The 22,316-nt window shown below is 43.1% G+C and overlaps 1 protein-coding gene across 1 annotated transcript; it reads left to right on the top strand.

Moving 5' to 3' along the window:
• Positions 1-623: 623 nt before the first annotated feature.
• On the top strand, positions 624-13,158 carry mn1b (meningioma 1b). Its single transcript, XM_033973226.2, has 3 exons — positions 624-1,328; positions 1,433-4,948; positions 11,988-13,158. Exons 2-3 carry the CDS (start codon positions 1,501-1,503, stop codon positions 12,224-12,226), a joined length of 3,687 nt encoding a protein of 1,228 aa, XP_033829117.1. The 5' UTR covers positions 624-1,328; positions 1,433-1,500; the 3' UTR covers positions 12,227-13,158.
• The last annotated feature ends 9,158 nt before the right edge of the window (positions 13,159-22,316 follow it).

The raw sequence follows: 22,316 nt of genomic DNA, 5'->3' as shown, positions 1-22,316 counted from the left end.
TGTGACAAGTTGATATGCTTAACAGCAGTCTTATCACTAATTGAGCCATATTGTTCATTATCTTAATTTGCTATTGCAGGAGTGTTCCATTTTATGGACTATTATAATGAGAGAATAGCATTGATTATTGGAAGTGTGAGTCCAATATCACCCACATGATTTAGTCTAGATTCTCATTTAAGGGCGGTCCTTGTTGGGTAAATGTGCTCAGAGTTATATGTTCCTTGGGTATCTTCACAGTCATTCAGAATGAAGAAAAAATACATTTGTTCTCTGTTTAATTATGAGGGGCATTTAGCAGAGTTAATGCCACAGTATGTCTATGGTCATTCGGATAAAAACTTCACATGCTGTACTCGCTTTATATAGTCGAAGTAAACAAGGCAGAAAGGATGATTTCCTTCCGAACTCTAAGAAAATAAAACATGTACAAACAGTCACAAATTAAAGATGTTGGGATTCTGGTAAGAAGACAGATCACTTTTACGCACAGTTTATTACAATGTATTGGGCTTTGTGGACGACCTTAAAAACATTTGTCCCGCCCTTTAAGCTTCTCCTGTGCGCTTCTGATTGGCTAAAGCCCCACGGATGGAAGTGGCTGCAGAAATGCAAAACTTGTTGCTGGCTCGCCTGGACGCGTTGAGCTCACACAGTGCTGAGCGACACAGCAGAGTGTATTTGTGAATCGCTCCCAGTGCTCTCACACCAAAACAGACACGACAAAGGGATGCACATGGAAGACAACATGCGCCGAGGACCTTAAATCACAGAGTGCTTCAGTGAACGGCGCATAACCGGCCCCAGTGACAGAAAGATGCTGTAAAGGCGCTGTGCGGTCTGGAACCCCGGCACGGCACGGGACACTACTGGGACCGTGCACTCCTGCGCTGCCCGCATCTTCGGACTTTAAATAACACCGGAGTTTTAGTCACATGCCTCGTCTGCAGTTGAAGGACATTAGTTCTTGCTTATAAAGAACATGACCACGGAGGTATAGTCCACTTTGACTTTTGGTCTTTCCAAGATGGGATCTTTAACAAAAAGTCGCTCCAGGACAATTGCCATTGGACAGGAATAATGAAACAGAACTGGTTAGTTTTTCCACTTATTTAGACAATGTTTTTGTGCCACGAAGAAATGCGCATCGGAAAACATTTTGACCTCTCAAGCGTGCGTTAAAAGTACACGTATTATGTCAATTTTCGGACGTAATAAAGAAAAGGCGAGGATACCGGTTACGTGCGTACTTGGACACAGACTGTCCCCCTTTTGCCTCGCACCTTTGGAGAATTAACAGTTGTTCCGCAGCATTGAGAAGCGATCCGGTGAGTGTTACTATTTTTTTTTTAACACTTATTTCAGTTAATAGTCGTCCAAACATGTTTACATAGTTGTACTTTTTCTGTTTTTGTTTTGTTTTTGGGTACAGACGGAGCAGAAGACAGCGCGCGGATGTCTGGCAAAGCAGCCGTCATGTGGGATTGATTGCAGGGGAGTATGTTTGGGCTGGAGCAGTTTGGTTCCCAGATTAATAGCAGAAACCCTGGCCAGTCTGAGAGAAACATAAACCAACCAAGACTGAACATGGGCTCCCACTATAAAAGCCCCGGCTTTCACGCTGGAGGCCCACCGGGAGCCGTGGAGCCCGGCATGGGCCCCATGAGCGAGCCTCAGATGCTCGGCCTCAACATGAACATGAATGGAGAGCAATACGGGGGTTTCCACCCACGGCCCCATTCGGACATGCACCCTGGCGGACTGCAGCAGCAGGGACCCATGCATGGATTCTTCAACAACCAGCAACCTCATCAAGGACACCCCCATGGCCACCAGCCTCATCCCCAACAGCACCACCCTCACTTCAGCGGAACTTTTGGCCCCGAATCTGGCTCATCATGTCTGCATGGAGGCAGGCTCATGGGCTACAACAACAATGGCATGGGACCACAGCAAGGTTTTGGAGAGGGATTTGACCCTCTCTCTGAAGGGCAAACAGGAGAGGGTTTTCCTCAGCAGCAACGGACTGGTAACCTCCCTGACTTTCAGCATCATGGTCCTCCCAGTGGTGCTGTTCCTGCGCCCTGTCTTCCCCTTGACCAGTCACCAAACCGGGCAGCATCTTTCCATGGACTCCCTTCATCCTCATCATCAGAGTCCCACGGCCTAGAGCCACGGAGAATGCCCAACCAGGGCGCTGTCGAGGGATTAGAATATAACTTTCCCAGTGAGCCTCCATCTGGACATTTTGATGTTCCTGTCTTTTCACCATCTGATTCAGAGTCACAATTACCCCATTTTGGCCCTGGACGGCCGGTTCCCAGTGGAAATTTTCCTGCTAACCCTGGCATGCCCCGGACCCCAGGTATACAGAGTATATCTAAAGGACACCAGCCCCCACAGCCCCAGCAGTTTTTTGAGCGCTTTGGAAATGGTCGAAAGGTGCCTGTGGGAATAGAGCCTGGAGTTAATGCAAGACATCCTCTCATGCAGCAGCAACAACAGGCTGGCTTGATAGGCAGGCAGAATTCCTGCCCCCCTGGCCTCCCCCGACCCCCTCAGGCTGAGCCCAACTCTAACCCCAACATTCTAGACGGTGGGGTCATGATGCCTGGCCAACACAACCAGTTTGAATATCCCATTCATAGACTAGAAAACAGGGGTTTGCATCCTTATGGGGACCCCATGTTTAATATGCAACAGCCTGCTCCTCCCTCCCAACAGCCTCCAAACCAGCGGCTACAACACTTTGACTCCCCTTACATGAACATGGCCAAAAGGCCCAGATTTGACTTTCCAAATGCACATAGCGGTGAAGGCTGGTGTGGGGGGATGGACAACCACCTCTCCCCCTCAGCCTATTCTGGGCTGCCTGGTGAATTCACCCCTCCTGTGAATGAGGGCTTCCCTCCAGGGCCACTTCAGCACCCAGGCCCGGAGCAGCAGTCTCTGCAGCAGCGACAGAATGCAGCTATGATGATAAAACAAATGGCATCTCGAAACCAGCAGCAGAGAATGAGACAACCCAGTTTACAGCAGCTGGGTCACCACGGTGACATGCCTCCAGGTCCCATGACTCATGCTGGCCCAGTCGGGAGCATGTCCCAGGCCAATTTTGACAGGGAAAATGGTGGCAGAGTGCCCAGTATTGATGGACAGAATCCTCATATAACTCAGGAGAACTCCTGGTTCCAGGGGTCCCACCCTCCAGGGGAGATGATGTCACGGCGTATGGGTGGGGCTGGTAATGAGTCTGGGCCTCACGACATGGGAATGCAACAGAGTGGGGCTGGGATGATGTTTAGGCCCGGCATGGGCATGCAGGAGCCCATGAGGATACCAGGGGATGTCCAGGCTCTCCACTCCCCGGGCATTCACTCACAGTTTAGTGGCAATATGGGTAACCTCACTCAAATGCAGTCTCCAGGAGCAGGCGCAGGGCATCCCAACACTGCCTCAGAAAGGAGGCCTGCTGACTTCTCTGGACCTCCAATGGGGGCTCAGCCAAACTACCCCTATGGAGGAGCTAACCGCCAGGGCCCTGCTCACTCTGGTCCCCAGGGGGTGAGTACTTCACCTGGGAGCTTCCCACCCCAGTCTGAATTTCCCTCAGGTCAGCGCTCATCCGTTAGTAAGCTGGGAGCACTGTCCCTTGGGAATTTCAGCAAAACCAGCTCTAAAGACAGTGTTTTTGGCCAGAGCTGCCTGGCGGCCCTCTCTACAGCCTGCCAGAACATGATTGCTAGCCTAGGAGCACCTAATCTGAACGTAACATTCAACAAGAAGAACCAAAATGAGGGCAAGCGAAAACTGAGTCAGACAGAGCAGGACATTAATAGCAGCACATCTAATGGCACTGGCAGTGCTGGTCCGGAATATTTTCAGAGCAGTACTTCCCAGAACAGCCAGATGCCTGGCACCGGGAATAGCAACTCTAAGCCTGCCAGTCAAAGCCAGACGGTGCAGGGGGAAGCCAGTGCCCTCTCCCCAAATTACAACATGGACGCTACCCCGTGCAGTGAGGGGAAGGCAACAACAGGGAGTGGGAGAGGGAGAGGGAGGAGAAAAAGAGACAGTGGACATGTAAGCCCTGGAATTTTTTTTTCCTCTGACAATGGTAACCCTGTTGTAAGTCCAGGCCAGCAGACCCCCACAGCTGGCATTGGGGAGAGGGGAGGGGGCACCCCTAATGAGAAACACCTCCACTCACCCTCCTGGGGTAAAGGAGGTGACCTGATGCTGGGGGACCAGGCTGATTTGATGTCATCTCTGGACAGTGGCATTCAAAGTGTGGCCAAGTCCGACAGCAGCTCTCCACGAGTGGACTTTTCTGACGATGTCAGCACCCACTTCGGAAACGAGGATGAGGTGTCCTCCAGCTCAGATGCTGGGGGGGCCTCAGCCACCAAGTCTAACCGCAGCCCCATGCTCACTGGCTCTCCCAAAGTGCAGAGAGGTGAACATGGGCTGATAAACGGACAGAAGCCTCCGGGCATTAACAATCACACTACCTCGACACCTGACAGCTATGGACTAAATACTGGAGGCGCAGGCGGAGGAGTGAGCCACCCGGGCACTCCTGGAGTGGAGCAGGTACGCACACCTTCCAGCACCTCGGGACAAGATGAGATCCACCCTCTGGAGATACTCCAGGCCCAGATCCAGCTCCAGCGGCAACAGTTCAGTATCTCCGAGGACCAGCCATTGGCCATAAAAAACGGCAAAAAGAATGGAGACGGTTCCTCACAGAACGAAGACAATGAGCTGGCGAGCTGCAGCCCGGATGCTGGGAAGGGCTCAATGGGCACTATTGACCTTGACACCCTGATGGCAGAGCAGCACGCCACCTGGTACGTGCCCAGTGACAAAGCCATGATGGACGGGTCAGAAGACGACAAGGCCATGGGACCCTGGGAAAAAAACAAGAACCAAATTAACTCAAAAGAAGGTAAAGACAATTTATATTTCAATGTTTAAATTTTACTTCCGTCATGTAGGCCTACATTACGCTAGTTAATATCTCACCTATTTCAACACTTATATTTGCCTTTTAATTATATACCGAATAAATGTATGCATAGTGCACTTATTCAGAATATAACTAAGGCAGTCAAAGAAATCACAAACCCATACATTATATTTTAATACAGTGTATTGCAATCATTAAAACTGTAAATAAATCTGAGTGAGTATCAGGCTGAATTTGGTTAATACTTAGCAGGATACAAAGTAAACACCTTTGCTATTTTTTAGTGTGTTTCTTCAGTGCTGCCATTTCAAAGGGAAAGCTACAGTAAAGTAAACATTTCCCGTGGTTCTTTATCTCAGTTTTCAGGGTGAACAACTGCATTGAGAAGATTAATAGCTTTTGGAGGATGTGCACACGCACAAGGGTTTCCCTGCCTGTGTTTGTTTTTGTTACTATCAGAGAATGGTTGGTCAGATATTCACAATACTATTACTGATTTTCTGCTCCATCACGTGTCTTTAAAATTGAAATCAAATTAGCCCTTAATTCTTTTGGTAGCTCCACATTTGTAATTTATTTAATGCCACTTCAAAATGTGCATGCGTGTCAAAATTGCTCTCATTTAATAATAATTATAGAACAGCCTTATAGACTATTCATATTTTAGCTTGTAGTTGGCGCGACTTTATTTGCTCTGGCGATTATTTCTTGCTCATTTACATGATTTTTCGATATTCCCTGTCAGTGTAGTGTATTTCCATAGAGCGTCTTTGTTCTGCAGACACGGGCGCGCTCCGTCTCTCGTCTCTTCCTCTCGTCTCTTCCTCTCGTCTCTACTCTCGTCTCTACTCTTGCCTCTACTCTCGCTTTCACTGCTTTGTTTCTGAGCGCGAACACTGTCCACTGTCCATCAGTGCGTGTACAGGCCACACGGTCACATCTTTAACAGGTCTGTGTCACGTCAGTGTTTGGTTTGTGTCAAAGACGCTTGAGGGAAGTTCGCGCGCAGAGCCAGTAATTTATTAAGTTTGAGTCGAACAGATGATTTCAGCAAAATTATCGGCTGTTTACAGATGTGTCTAAAGTAGAATCAAACTCCAAAAAGTGACTTCGGCCCACATGTGGCATATGTGGCGCACAGCAGTGAAAAGCCGTGCGTTTTGGCCTTGCAGCCGTCGTCCTGTTCGTCTCCTGCTGCTGCATGGACGGAGGCATGCAGCACTAGAGCCTGGATCGATAGCTAGTTAGCACAAATCACGGCTCCTGACAGTTTCTCATTTGAGTGCTTCAGACAGCAGAGATGAAAAAGGGTGGAGGTGTATTTGGGAAGGGGAGGGGGCCCTGGAGATTGAATCTGATGCTTGGGCTACACAGAAGGGAGCTAAATAACATAATCATTTCAGATAAGACCGTGGTGTGGCATTTCTCAAGCGCCGCCAAACCCCTGGCTTTATACTTCTCTCTTCAGAATTATTAGGACAAATATTTTTACCCGTTAATATTAATACAGATAAAAAGTAGTTAAATCAGCCGTGTACTTTGTGATTTCGACAGCTGGTAATATGTAAAACCAAAATGTGCTTTGCTTTCAATGTTTCACTTTGTCCACAATAAATCCGTTACAATGGGCTGTTATTATATCTTTAGGTTTAAATGCTTTTAACTTTAAATCCACTCTTTCATTATTATACTAATTTGCACCTGTCCAGTGTTGCCAGTGGTATAAGTATTTCATAATTATTTAGGCTGTATCTGCCTGATATTAAAATATTTTTGAATACATTTTATAATTAATTTGACAGATTATTTGATTATTTGAAATTATAATTACATTGATACAGTTTAGTTTTGCATAGTACTGTGTTTGGAGGATTGTGCGTTATAGTGTGGAGATGGGCCTATAAAGCCTAGTCATAAGTTTGTTTGTGGACGAGTATGGTGAGGTATAATATTACATTTTCTACCAAAAAGTTATGAAATGTATTTTTTTAAATCAGAATAATAATTTTTCTAAAAAATAATAACTTTTTAAAATGTATTTCTAATTAATGTAGTTGGTTGCAATACACTAGGCTCGTAGCAAGCACTAAAATATGTTACTCACAACTCAGACCGCTTATTTATTAAATTACTATATATTTTTTACTGTCTTCTTATAGCTTGTTGCCGCAAACCGTTCTCTTTGGAAACTTATGCAAAGTCTTGATAAGAGTTGAGCTGTGTGTAGGAAGTGATTCAGTTATTTTTACTTTCTCCTTGGCACATGCATCTCCTCTCTCCAAACACTTTTTAAAGACTTCAGATCTGACCCTTTGGAATATTTTTATGCTTCACAATAATCAGTAATCAGTTGTGTAAAATAATGATCAAATCCTTGTCAGTCTGCGTTTGACAGCTTTGATAAAAGAGAACTTTGCTCTTATCTGGAGCTGTTCTAAAGCGCTCAAATCCACAGAAAAGTGTGTATTGATATTCCTGCATGCCGAACAATCCTATGAGACTACCTTCCTTTGACATTTCACTGTGACAATAACCCTACAAATCACACCCCCAATTTCTATTTCCCTGTCTAAAAAAAGAAGAAAGTGATTGGCACATGCTGGAGATGAAAAAAATGACTGCTCTGGGCACTTGTTCTTTACCTGTCATTACAAGGTGTATTATATCGACTTTTTCCTGCAACACACTTCTGCGCTCCTTTTGTGCACTGCTACTCTGAAGATAATCATTTTGACAATCATAGCAATTAGTCCTAGTAATATTATTTCCAAAAGTCATAATTTACCCGCAGGCCCCCCTTAAAAGTTTTGGGCATGTTGATCAGGGCTATGAAGAAAAGCACATTCTGCGTGAGCGTGTGAAGTGTGTCTGAGGCTGTGGTGTGCACTGTTAAGCAGGTCTGGAGACAGTGGAACTTGATAGTGTGTGGATTAGGAGACATTAGACATAAAGTTTGATTTATTTAGACTCTAGTCTCAGGTGTCCTGCTTTTGAGAGCACTCTCACATTCCTTTCTGTTAGAACTATTTACTCCACTCCTTGCACTGTAAACAGGTGTGTTTTGCGGTTTATATTTTGTTTTTGTTTCTTTTATTGTAAAACTACATTTAATAATATTAAGTTTGTTCATTTCTATGTTATAGATATAAATGTTAGATTATTATTTATAGTTAGTTTAATTCATTTCCAAATGTATACCAATTGTATACCAACTAAGATATTTTTAAAGATGTATTTTTTTTATATTGTGCCCTAGTAAAAAGAAACGTGAGAAGAAGGCATTATGTCCTGACTTTAATGCATATATGCCGTGCACTGTCCCAGTGAGAAGCTTCCACTGCGAGAGGCCCACAAAAGAGACATTTAAGAGATCCTTCTTTGGCACTGGGCTCTGAGAAGCAGTGGGGGTGTTTTCAGAGGTGTAGATGTTGTCATGCTGCCAACAGCAGTTATGTTATTTGCCATACAGGTAGTCGTCAGGCGCCTTTAATTTGTATTGAGGAATTGACAAATGAGTTATGACACCGTAGCTGTTCCTCCTCAGAGACACAGGCGATGACTGATGGAGTGAAAGCAAAGTAGTAGTAGAATAGTATTTGGTGCTGGGAACATATGTAGTTTTGCCCCTAGCTTTTATAGCATTTATGAATGAAATAATTTACATCATATGAATTACCTATTCACAGAGTATTTGGGCTATAATTTTTCCCTTGTACTACTTTTAGTACAATTGTGTAAATATTAGAGGTCACACAGGTACCTATAAATCTTTAAATTACCACATGAGTTGACCTCTCCACAAAGGTCATACATAGTAAACGTTTTACGAAGTGAGTAGCGCCACTTTAAACAGAAAAGACGGGGAACTAGATCAATATGTCAGTGAGTGGCATGACATGACGGACAAGTGTGGGACATGCAGTGAGTTATGAAGGAGATCCTAAATCACACTGTCCCATGTTCTGATTTGTGTGTGCTACTGAGCGCTGCTCCTGGCCTCAGGCTGAGACTGTGTGTGTGAGAGGGCCATTTAGACCAGGCGCTGGGAAAGAGTGTTTGGCTGTGGACAAGGTAACAAATGCTAGGGGCAATGCCTGCCTGAGCAAGTTAGCCTTTTTTTTAGTCTTTATGCTGCAGGCCACAGAACAGAAAGGAAATTCAAACCAAAATAACCCCAGTGCCCTCTCCTGAAGAGAGTGGCCCCTGCTCCCATAGAGACCCTGCTGCTCTGAGGAAAGGTCACTCTCTGCTCTGCTCTGTGCAGCTGGGCTGTAGGCTTCAGACGCCACAGTCACTGTCTTTATGCTCATACCTGAGCACATCCACTCAACACGGGAACATCAGCATTTATTATGTGGCATAAAGGTGTTACATGGCATCTATAGGTCTGCTTCTCTTACATTTAGCTTATTTTCTTTGTAGATCTTGGCACTAGTTCAGCTGACAAAGAGCTGCTCCTCACACAGGAGAGCACTGTTAGTTGTTATGCTAAAGGAATCTGACCTGATGTCACACACTGTCACAGGAGCCAAGGCCTTTGGGCGGTTTTGTCAACCAGTGCAGCGCTCTGATTGGCTGTTTGTGTGCGGAGAGGATCGGGTCATGCCCTCTAGAGCAGTAGGTCAGAGGTGAAGTGTCGTCATGGAAGTATAGCTTGGGATAGAAAGAGCAGGGTCCTGCCGCACGGCATTCTGGGGCTTGGGATGTTAACGTCGCCTCTGAGCTTCTGAGAAACAGACAAGAAATATGCCTTGTTGATTTAATTTATGTGCAATTCAGAGATGGACTAAAATAATTACACATTTCTCAAATGTTAGGGACACAGTCCAGGTGAATCTCCTTATGTCTTTTGAAGCTGTATTCCTTTGTGTAAATGATCTGATTGTGTGTGTGCTACACGAGGTTAGCACTAAATAACAATTACTACGCATTGTGTTAGAAATACATCCGTATAAGTATGTCACATTAAAGAGTGTGTTTACTGAACACATGGCAGCAGTCAGCTCTGCAGGCTCTAATGTGGTTAGGGGTATTACGGGACATTTTGTGACTAAATGTAGTGGCTGTGCTCAAACTGCGTCTCTTATTGGGTATTTTCCCCTTCGCTTGTTGATGCTAAGCACTTGTTTCCCTCAGATGAAATGGCTATTATTGTGATATTATGCTTGATATGAGTTCCATATTAGTGACAAAACAGCCATAACAAGATCATCTGAGTGGAATAAAACCCTGCTTGTAAAATGTCATGGTGATTTTGGATTTTGACTTGTGTGATGTACAATTTCACACTGCTGTTTCTGCTCATAATACACACAACTGACATACAAGTATGTCAGTGTGTAAAAATCTCATTGCATTGCATAGGTCATATGCCACCTCTGTAGAGATATTTTTACTGCTTTTGGGTGCTTAGTGTTTTTACTACTTTACGAATTCAATATCCTGAAAATGTTAAATTTGAAGAAATTAGATTTTTTTCTGAAAAGCGCTCTGCGCTGGCCGAGGACTGGTGTTCTCTGGTGTGGATGAGGCAGTTGCACTGTGCTCCTTGGCCGTGTGTGTTGTCAGTTTGCAGTGCGTCAGCGATGAGCCTGGGGAACGCTTGGCTGCCTATTGAGGCCGGTGCGGAGCCCGCTGTGCCCAGGCGGCATGAGCTGCTGCGGGGCACAGCGCTGGAGCGTGGGGAGAGAGAGGGAGTGTGTGTGGGGACACAGAGGGTGCTCCTCACATAAGACAGAGGAGCTACAGTGAGGCGCCGCACACAAATGAAGCAGGCAGCAGCGGGGAGGCCTGCCCGCCCACATGACCTTTTACCAAATCCCTCACTTTTCCATTTCAGTGGCTGCAGCCCAGACACACCAGAGGCACTTTGCTCACGTCTGTCTGTCCCGGCCCGGCTCAGGTTAGCCTCGCTCACTCACACCACTGCCCCTGGCTCTGGGAAATCAAAACGACAAATTGTTTCAGTCACAGAGACCACAGAGAAATTGGGTGAAATTCTGAGGACTAAAAGTACTGTTTTGATGTTCACTCTGTGATATCTAGCCAGGTTCTGAAACATGTAACTCAGCTTGCCATAAAAAAGCAGGATTGATATTGAATGCCACATTGAACAGGGCAAATTATTTCGATATGCCATTAACATTGTCATTATTTAATTTTCCATTTTTCTTTTTACATTCATTCTAGGGTTTGCTATGACTTTGTCCACTTTACAATCTCTTGTCTGAATCCGTTTAGTGCATTTGAGCTGTACAACATTTCTAAGGTGTTTCTCAGGTGTCAGCAGAGAGCGTATCCTATCTGATCCCACAGTCACGCTGTGTATAGATTTCCTTGAAGTCTGGTGTGACCATTTAATATTAGCCTTCACACTTGGGTGACATAAGGTCGATTCCATGGCACCGCTATTATAGCAGTAAATTGGGTCAAGCAGGGTCAAAGGCCAGTTCTCTACAACCTCTCACCCCATGACCAGTGGCCAGGATGGAGCCTACTGATTTTTTTGTGTGTCCAGTGGCATAAATAATAAATAACAAAATAAGTACTTCTAATCTGAAATCTAATCTAGTGAAATTTACTTACTTCTCGTTGTGAGTGCAGTTGTAAATTGTGTATTTTTCTTTTATTTTGTTCCCTCTTATTTTTTTTCCCTTTTATTTTTCCTTCACAAATACTGTTTCTATGTATTTGGTAGCCATCCCACTTCTGTGTGTGTGTGTGTGTGTGTGTGTGTTAAGCAGAGGAGGAGGGAGGGGGAGGATGGCAACAGGAAGCTTTTTCCCTGCAGTGCCTTTTCCTTTTTTTTTTTTTTTTTTTTTTTGTTTGGGGGTGGGGGGTGGTGTTGAATTAATTTCACAGAGCAGATTTCGTGTGGGATGTGACGATGACACTGGTTTAATTAAAAGTGTGTATTTTAAATGGCTCATCTGTATCAAATAAACCCAATAGCTTCCAGTTATTTCATAAAATCTTAATTAACCTCTTTTTCTTCTCTCTTCTTCTTTTTTCCGTACAGAACCGGAGCTGTCTTCTCAGAGTAAGCCTGGCTCTGGTGGTCCTGGGGCAGCTGCAGTAGCAGGGGGGAGTGCTGGGGGGACCACTGGAGGGGGGTCTCACCTGCAGTGCCTGTCTGTCCACTGCACTGATGAGCTAACGGGGGACAGTAAAGGACGAGGAGGGCCCGTCACATCCTGGAGGTCCCTGCACTCGGATATCTCCAACCGCTTCGGAACATTCGTGGCGGCGCTCACTTGAAGAGGAAAAACAAAACAAAATATTTTAAGAAAAAGCTTCAGAGATGAAATGCGTCGATGAAGCATGCAGCTCTTGCCTGTTTGGGAAGAGGGACGTTTTGACACTTACAATGCAACACACAAATGGTTTCGGTTACTCACACACTGCTGGACTATACAGTATATGGGCTCTCCTCAATTACGCCCACTTATGGAAAACCTCAGATCATTTTTTTTCTTTTTATTATTTTTATTTTGTTTGAAGAAAATTGTCAAAAGAGAAAGACGAATATTCAGATGTTATTGGCTTCGATTGTATATGAGTGTTGAGTCTTGTGGCCCATTACGTTTTGCTCACTAACAGCTTGTCTGCATTGACCCCATGTAATGTGTACAATATCTTCTTAGTAAACTGCAAATGCCCTTTTAAATTTTCAGGGAGAAATTGGAATGCTGTAAGGAAAGCCGGGACAGTGGGGTGCATGAATGTAAATCAAAAAAGAAAATCCATTGTTTTGAACCCGCTAATGTTTTTGAATGACATTTTTGTAGCTCCATGTTGCTTTAACTTCCCCATAGCCGATCGTATAGCTAATAATCATTCAGAAAAAACTCAAACACTTGTATACAAATCAGCCAATAGGCACTGACAGCGGTGGTCTAGCGTTGTTTCATAAGGGAAGTGAAAAGACTATTGGTATTGCACATGTATAATAAAATAAAATTTGCTGTGTGTTAGGCAATCTTGTAATCTTTGAAATAAAGCTTCTGTTGAATTTCTGAAAACAATAGATGGAGGACTGTGACGGCAATTTACAAACTGATTTTTTTTTCTGTTCGTTTTCATTTTTTAAATAATATGTAAAGTGCAGTCGTCTGTTTTCCTGCATATTGTATATATCTGTATATGTTTTATTGAGTAACTAAATAACAATAAATATGATGTTAAAGGTGGATATGTGTCGGTATGTGTAACAGAATAGACTTCTTCAAGGACTTTGCGTTGCACCCTTAGGATCCTCACTGAAATATGAAGGGGCCCACAGTTATTCCAAGTGACAGATATGACAGGGAAGTTGTGGACTGACGCACGCTGCCTGACAAGCATGCAAAACGGGCAGCCATATTAGAGACAGGGTGGCTTGCATCACAGCAAACACTCCACTAGGTGTAAGTCCCACAAGCTTATAAAGTCAAGATGATTTATTTGATTTACACATGCTCACTAGTAGAAATATTTGAATAACATTGTGATAGGGTTAAATTATCAAGAAACAGAACTGAAACAAAACAAGGGAGGGAGTGTATTACTTATACATAAGATTAAAGCTGGCCAAGGCCATTTTGTAATAAAAAATCAATGGTAACCTTTGAGTTCATTGCAGTTTGATGAGGATGAAAGGCTGTGGTCAATAAGAAATATGATATGTATGTTTGCATTATGGTCTGTGTTACCAATAGATTTTTTAAATTTTATTATTATTGTTTCAATTTAATTGTGAATTTTATATAATAATCAATACAATTATTACTATAAGTACAACTATTATTTGTGGTAGTCTATACAATAGAGCAGTGGGCTTTGACAACATGTCTATATAGTTTAACATTTGGATTTTGACTCTGGTTAATCTGGTTAATTGGGGCATCGATAACTACTACCTAAGAATTAGAATACTACATCACTTTAATATATGTTTGCATTTAGATTAAGGCGTATTTTCAGGGAGGAATCTGCTGAAAGGAAAGGTTTCCTCTAGGGATTCCTTGGCTTCCAAATGAATGAGGGAACACATTGTTCTGTTTATTTCTTATGATGTGTTTGTTATTTTATTTTTCTACCACTTGATTGAACTGCTGTGCAGTATGCCTATTCGTTGATAATCATTAGCCTGTTCTCATTATCTGTGTTTTTACTTAGCCTCTCCTCTCTCACACACACATACACTCACACACACTCTGCTGCGCTGTTCCCCAGGCCCTCTTTGGCTCACCTGCTCTTTATTGGCCATCTGCATGGATGCTTAATGCTAATCAATACGTCCCCTGAGTGCCAGCTCTGAGGTGGAGACGTCGATGCTAGCTAACAGGGCTACAGTGATCAGACCAGAGCAGCGGCGTGGGCCTCAGGCTGGGCTCGCTGCTGCTGCTCTGCCTGTGGAGGACTGTGGAGGAGCAGCTTGTGTCACACAGGAGAGGCACAGGAGTGGAGCATCAGCACAAATAGACTAAACCTGTTATTGAAGAGCCCTGTCACATGGGAGCTGAAGAAGGGCAAATTTGAATACAATTACACTTTTAGTTGGTCTGATGTAATTTTATGTAGTCAATTAAAATTTTATATTGTCATCTAAAACCACTACTTAAAATCTTTTGGAAATATATGATTCTAATAATTATGTTCTAGCTCAATTAAAGTGAATGTAATATTTATACAGACTCTCAACACCTAGTATAGTTGTGAGATGTTACACCTATAGAATAGTTTGCCTGTTTTTTGACAATGGACCACGTGTGTTGGGCAGGTGCCTGTGCACATATTTGCTAAGGTTCAAGTGCTTTCTCATTGTTGACGAAAGCTGAAGTTAAACGGTCTGCTTTGTATTTGCTCATACCAAGTTGCAACATGTTTTAGTCACAGTAACAAGTGTAGCCTATGGAACTACACCCAGAGTACATCAGTCTGGTATCAAACTATCAGGCCGCACCATCATATTGTAAAACTAAAACACAAATTAATTTCTAACACATCTTATAAATGGGAAGTTCTTATTGTTATTAACTTGTTTTGAATGTGGCAGCCCTTTTGAAACCATTCCTATGCAACAGACTGAACCATTTAGTGTGTGAAAAGTGAAAAACATTTCCACAGAAAATGCCTGGTGTCTCGCCATAGCCGTGTGGGAACCGGCGCCAAAGAGGCCCTGGAATATTGGCTCCAGTCGAGATGTATGGTACTGGACCTTTTCCTTGAATGGACTACTCTGCATGTCGGCCATATTGGGAGAGCAAGGACTGTGTGGTCGCCTGAGAACTTGTGTGTTTCCCAGCCAACACGCAGCTGAAGAATAACAATTTCTGCAGCCATGAAGACCATCCATGGAGCCTCGGGGGCTGTGGCCAGAGCAGCCAGCCAAACACTCTGCTCATGCAGCTTTCTATGTACTCCTATAAATACATCTCCTATTTGTATAGAGGCGATATGCATCTTTGGGAAAATACCACAATGTTGACACAAGAGCACCCTGAGCACCCCCACCTCTGTCCACCTCCTCCCCCCACGACGACTCTCTCTACCCCTCTGAACCTTTCAGTGGCCACAGTTAGATAAAGAGGCCGAGCAGAGAGAGGCCTGGCTAAAAGAAGTGTCTCCAAGAGGCCTCCACGGTCTTTAAGCCACTATGGCATCCACCAGAGCCCTCACATAGTCTGCCCTCTAAAGGCCCTTTGTCCCTAAAGAGGGGGTTTGCTTAAATTGGGGGTGCTTGTGGACTGGCGGGTGGGTCCAGGCCTGTTGTAGAGCTGGCTCCCACGTCTCCATCACTGGTGCACTTTTAGTGAGGGGATTGTGAGGCGGAGTGGATGTGCAAAGGGGGGACTGGAGTTTTGTGGGGAGAGGTTTGGAAATCTTCCAAACAGTGCCTTTTTGCTTTCAAAGAAAGCTCCACTTGTGTAAATGTGCTCTTTGTCCCCTGGCCTATTGTTTGAATAGCATTGTGGAGGTTTTGTGGGAAGCTCACAGGGGCCTGGGGGGCCTGAGGGGCCACAGAGGGACCAGGGGGGCTCAGTCTGCATGATTTAGACCCAAGACAACAGGGCACCAAGGTACAATTATTGTTCACACACAAAGTTCCACTACTACTATCACCACTTCAGTGCACTTCTCAGTGTACAGCTTCCCTGACACTAAAGCACAGATGTATTCAGAGCTATAAAGTAAAACCTTTACTGTCCTCTGAGGTTTAGCAGTGAGGGATCTTGTGCATCTGAAGGAGTCTGCAGCGATTCAGGATTCCCATCTGTCCATCTCAAAGGGCCGCAGCAGGTGGAACAGCTCGGACATTTACATGCTGAAGCTGTTATGCTCACTTACTGTTACGCACTCATCAGTCTTTGTGTTTTGGTTCAAAGTTTAAAAAAAATGAGAACTATAATGTCTCAGAGTTGGGGCAGACGTTTTCTACATAGAGTTTAACAAGAATACAAATACTGCTGCAACAAGTGCATGGGGTTATGGCGAGCAGCAGCACACTTAAATCCAATGAGGATAATCCAGTCAGGATAAAGTACCCTTAAATCCCCCTTCATGTGAGGACAGTACCTTAGAGTCCCCATTTCTCTGTTTGTCCTCCTAAACCCCTGTCCCGACATGTGCCTGACTTTTCTAAACTTAAATGGCTGAGTTTCACTTGTGCCCTCTCCTCTACTGTCATCAGTGCCTATGCTGTGACCTCTCTCTCCTGAAGTGCCCTGTGAAGCACACAGGGACCCTCTGAAGGTGATTGAGCATGGCACCCTGCTCCAGCTCTGTCCTGCTTTGTCAGGAGACGTGTGCCTGTGTCAGGGACTACAATTAGTGGGGCGCGTCCCCGGCCATTAATCACAGAACAGTCCGGACCAGTTCCAGCCCAGGACCCCTCTGCTGCTCTGACAGCTCTATCATCACTGGCTGTGTTCTATAGAGGTATACATGGGCCATGGACCATTGCAGCTTTAAGCTTCTTTTCTCCTGCTACAGTTTAGTGAACAATAATGATAGTTGTTGCTGTTGGACAGTCCAAAATGTCCCAAAAATGAGGTCAAACCGTAAGTGAAGTGAAATGATTGATTTATGCATTATTTTTGTTATAATACGGTAAAACATGCTACAAGATGAACAAGGCTGTTTGTCCTCATTGGTCTACAGGTGTCTGAATTTCCACCTCTGTTGTCTAAGATTCTTCCCATTAACTAGTAATGATCACGGGAAAAAATGCATTTGAGAAAAAACATATAAGATGAGATCTTTAAGTCAATAGAAGAAAAAAAATACAGAGATATGTGTTAAATAGGTTGTCAAGATGCCAGTTTCCAAGCTTTAGACTAGCAAATGTATAAACCACATGATTAATGACTATTTAGGTCGCCATAGCCAAAGTTGTGGTGAACTTTTATTTGTATGTCAATGGGGGCAGATATAGGTTTGACCCTCACCTCCCTGTGTCAGTCAATAGATGGAGGGATGTTAAATATTTGTCATGAGACCATCACTGTGATGAAACAAATCAATGGATGATGGCAGACAATAGCTCGGGCGCGTGCTGCTTACGGAGCTCCTTTGGGGCCATTGCAAAGACATATATAGTTACATATGGGAGAGAGGGGAGATTTGTGACTCCCACAAGCTTAGGGGGTCTCACAGGGGCCATCATCTTTTGGGAAACCAAGAGAAATATAGCAGCAATCTTTTTGATATCTCTAATGCAGCGTTTACTGGGAATACCCTCTATTGGATCATCCAAGCATCATTTCACCATTACTAAATCAGCAAGGTGAATGGAAGAAATGGATATTTATAAATCTATAGTCTAGTCTATATCTATTTTACTGATGACGATGTTGCATCTTAATAAATAATGAATTACAGTGAATTATTTTCTCCTTCTTATATTACTATTCTGGTTATTTATTGTTCTCCAATTTCATAACCAAAATTTGCAAAAGCATGAAATACAATGAATGTTCCAGTGCCTTTGCCATTCTGTCATGAAGTCATAAATGCTCTAGTAAAAGTAAGTCAAGTAAAATTACCCAGCTCAAATTAAAAATAATGTGAGTATTCTTGACAAAATTTGTTCAGAAAGAACATTTTGCAATTCAGACTTTTCACAGTGTAAATAAACAAATATGAGGTGATCTGGTTCTTTCACTCATTTTCCATTATTTTTCATGTGTTTAGCACGTAATGAATTATGTGCTCAGCCATTTTTCCATTCCTTCCTTGCCTTGTCTGTTTTTCTCTTTCTTGCTTTTTAAAAATAACATGAAAATGCTGCCAGATGGAGGCTCAGCTCTAATATAAAATCAATACACAGCCTCTAACTGAAGTAGGAGAAAGTCAGACACACCACAAATGCCAAAATAGACTTCTTTTGCTCTTTTTCTTTTCTCAGTGCACAACTTTAAGCTCACTCTGATGCCAAATTTTCCCAGCAACTCAGAGTCACGAGGACTTGTCAGTGGGCAGCAAATATAGAGAAAAAGAGGGAAGGAAAGGTAGCTCTAGCCTTTGAAGAGGGGCACACCGAGGGCCATTGAGAAGCCATTAGGGTAATGATAATTGGAGCTGTGAATAAGCAATGAGCGCAGAGGGAGGGGGCTCTGTGCATTTGTATGTGCTGTGCTTATGTGGGAGGGGGTCACATTACAGGCACACTGTGACAGACTGACACATGTTGGATGGCTATGTAAGAAAGTGCCTATCAAAACATAAGGAGGGCGAGAGAAAGGAGGTGAAAAGAAGTGAAAAGCTTGTCAACGAATATGTAGGTAAAAAGTTCTTAAAATTGCAATAAAAAAAACAAAAAAAACTGAATGTCAAGTGTGAAGTACTTGTGCCCTCTAATAACACAAGGTTCACACATGTCTGTTTTCTGTTTGATTATCTATTGGACTTTTTTCAGCTCAGATCTTATAAAAAGGATCACAAGTGTAGAAAACGTGAATTTCTTTTAAGAATTCTTCCATTCATTGACCGAAATGTAGTTGCTTGGATGGTTTTCTGGGCATGTAAGAGGTTAGAGAGATAGTGTGTGATAGTGCAGCCTCTTCCCTGCTCATGAGCCCTGCTTGCTGGGTGACAGATAGCCCGGGGAGAGGGGGGACACCGGGCTGTTTAGCTGATAATTAGGGGGGTTTTATCTTAATTTGAGCTGTTCCTCTCTATCCCCTGGTGTGATTTATGAGAGTGTGGCGCGGCCCTGCTCCTCTGCTCTGGCCCTTAGCGCCAGGGACAGGACAAAGAATCCTCCTTGTTCTGTACACACTACATCATATATAACACCACGTCCGAATGGCTGCGTGATCACAAGGACAGTGTGGGGAAGATACGCATCGCACTCAGGGCAATGGGTTTGAATAATGCCAGATCACAATCTTCTAAATAACCATAATGTTGTGCATGGAAATACATGAGCACAGATTTTAATACAGGCAGTAAGACAACATTTATGGTTCTCAGCTACCTTTCATACGTGACATTTTGAAACATTTTCACCATTCAAAAGATATATAATATTTACTTTTAAATAATAAAAATAAATAAAATAAATTGTCCTAATTTTTCATCATTCTAAACCATTGAAGAGTTGTACCATATAAGAGAAATTATGTCAAGAGAAATTATGAGAAAAAAGTATAATGTACAGTATACTCGTGTAAGACAAGTCATTTGAAAACAGACCAAGCCTTTTAAAAGTGGCAGAATGAGCATATCAAACTTTTACAATTTAAAACATTTACAAAATTGTTATTGTCCAAAAGGCTTTGAAAATATTTCAGGTTGCCACAGGGTGTATTTAATAAATTGCTTACATGCTGCATGGGAAAGTACTTGGGAAACATCCAACACAGAGGACAGGACAAATTTAACAATCACGTCTTTCATACTTTTAACACAGCAGATCTAATTCCTGAAGGAGTAAATCTCCACATTAGATCTCCATGAACAGCCAAAGATCATAAAACCATTAAACACTTATGATATGAGCCTGCAGTAATCCAGCCACTAAACCCTTTATGCTCCACTGTATGGTTATGAATCATTGGGACCCTCTCTGTGACATGCGGGATAGTCGTGAGCTGCGGAGGATTCGGTTCCCGCTATAGGTGGAGTGACCGCAGGCAAACGTGAACCCGATCTCCATTTGGGTGGGGTCCAGGCTGAAGAAGAGGCAGGGCGGTGGAGGAGTGCAAAGGGCCACACAGTTGAACAATACACGCCACTGTTCTGTACCTATCACCCCCGGGTCAGAGAGGAGGAGACACTGCTGCTGCTGCAACCTCATCTGCTCCTATGGCCCCTCACATAAAGGCCGGGGAATTCTGCAGCGGCCCAGCTCCCATGTTGTTTTTACCCAGATTGTAGCGTGCTCTTTTGGACCAGGCGTGTTTCGAACTGCACGGTAATAATCCCACAGGTATTTGGCTGCAGGGAGGGACCTTCACACCTCCACAGAGAGAGAGAGAGAGAGAGAGAAGTTGAGGCATTCCTGCAGGTGTGCGAGGCTATAGGCATCATGTGCCTCTGTGTCTTCTGGATTTTCAGTTGTGCTGTTGAGCACTTCCTGTTGGGCGACATTCAAAAGATACCTACACTGAAAACAACAAGTCTATACAAAGTCAAACAAAGCACTATATATATATATATATATATATATATATATATATATATATATATATATATATATATATATATACATATATATATATATATATATATATATATATATATATATATATATATATATATATATATATATATATATATATATATATATATATATATATACATACATACATACATACATACATACATACATACATACACACACACACAAAATAGATGTGGAACATTACAGGTAGAACAATAACGTTACCTTTTACCTGCTTGCCTCCTATATGGAGGCAAGCAGGTAAAAGTAACATAGTACACCTGTAAGAAAGTTTACAACTACTTGAAAATGCATTTTAGAAAGTTTTCAATATCAGTAATCAATAAACCTAAAGTAAAAATTATATCAGATGAGCAAAGGTGTTATGAAACTATAGCATATTAACGTAATTTCTATAAATCTTCATAGCACCACATATAACTAAAGAGAGTTTCACATTAGTACAAATAGATGTTCCAAATATGTGTTCAACGCTGGATGTTTTCCGTTGACCTTTGCCCTCCTTGAATCAGAAACCTGTTTGTGTTTCCAGAAGGTTCCTCCTGCTCCGCTCTTATCTCTGTCCCGGCGGGGGCCCGCGGGAGGATGGGGGGGGGAAGGGGCACACAATCTTCTCAGAGCACCAAACTTCTTCTCCTCTCTCCATCTGGCCTCTTAACTTTCACCCTTGACCCCGCCACACCCTCCTATGCACTGCTGCTACAACAAAAGCACCAGATTAGGGAAATCAACAGGCTGGAGGGGATTACTGTAGGCCGTTTCATCTCACAGTTGACACAGTCTGTTAGCGGTGCTTCAGCTTAATCTGACGGAGGTTTACTTTTTGTGTTTGTTTACTTATGTTAGTCATGGCTTGTGCATATAGACTTAATAGTAGCACAAGCCTCAATCCCAAAATGACAGACAACACCACTTTCATGTCCCAGTGGCTGTTTTACAAGGCTTAGACACATACACACACAATGGCCAATAGTTGAGCTGGAGGAAATGTTGACATGTATGTGCCTCTTCCTGACAACTTTAACTGTCTCTGTAATGAGAGGTCACAGGCAGCAGGAAGTGCAGAGCCCAACAGAAAAATTAGTGACTTATGACCGCTTGGTGATGGTTTAATTGGATGCTAAGCAGAGTTTCTTCATTTTATTGTACAAGTCTGTAAAAGCCAATTAGACTTTAATTAGCCTTAATAAAGCATGAACAAATCCTTAATACATAATGAACAAACAGTTAATTATAGTAACTTATTTAATACCTTAACCCAACAACTTAACCCCTTAAGTAGTTTCTAAGCCTAAATCATTCTTAATAAACAACATTTGTGAATTAAGACTTGTGTTCATGCTTTATTAAGGCTAAGGTGAAATTATTATAAAGTTGTATTATTTTTTTAACATACTCTATTTGTACAGAATTATACGCATGTACACTTTGAGATATAATGGTGACACTCTGCACCTCCATAACTTCTAAATGACTTTTTATTGCAGTTTATTAGCAATGATTTCAACAGTTTGCAGGTTATTCATGTTAATCATAGTATTTTCCATTTCATTTGTTCCCCTGATCCTGAGCTATAGCCCCTCTTGAGACATGTCGGTTGAATGCTAAGCCGTTTAGCCGCTAATGCCTACAACAAACAGTGTGTCAGTGCTGGCCCTGGTACACAGTGCAGTGAGCCGC

The sequence above is a fragment of the Periophthalmus magnuspinnatus genome, chromosome 9 (assembly GCF_009829125.3).
Source record: "Periophthalmus magnuspinnatus isolate fPerMag1 chromosome 9, fPerMag1.2.pri, whole genome shotgun sequence".
Classification (NCBI taxonomy): Eukaryota; Metazoa; Chordata; class Actinopteri; order Gobiiformes; family Gobiidae; genus Periophthalmus; species Periophthalmus magnuspinnatus.
Note: the sequence above shows the minus strand (reverse complement) of the source record. Positions and strands in the feature narration are given on the sequence as shown.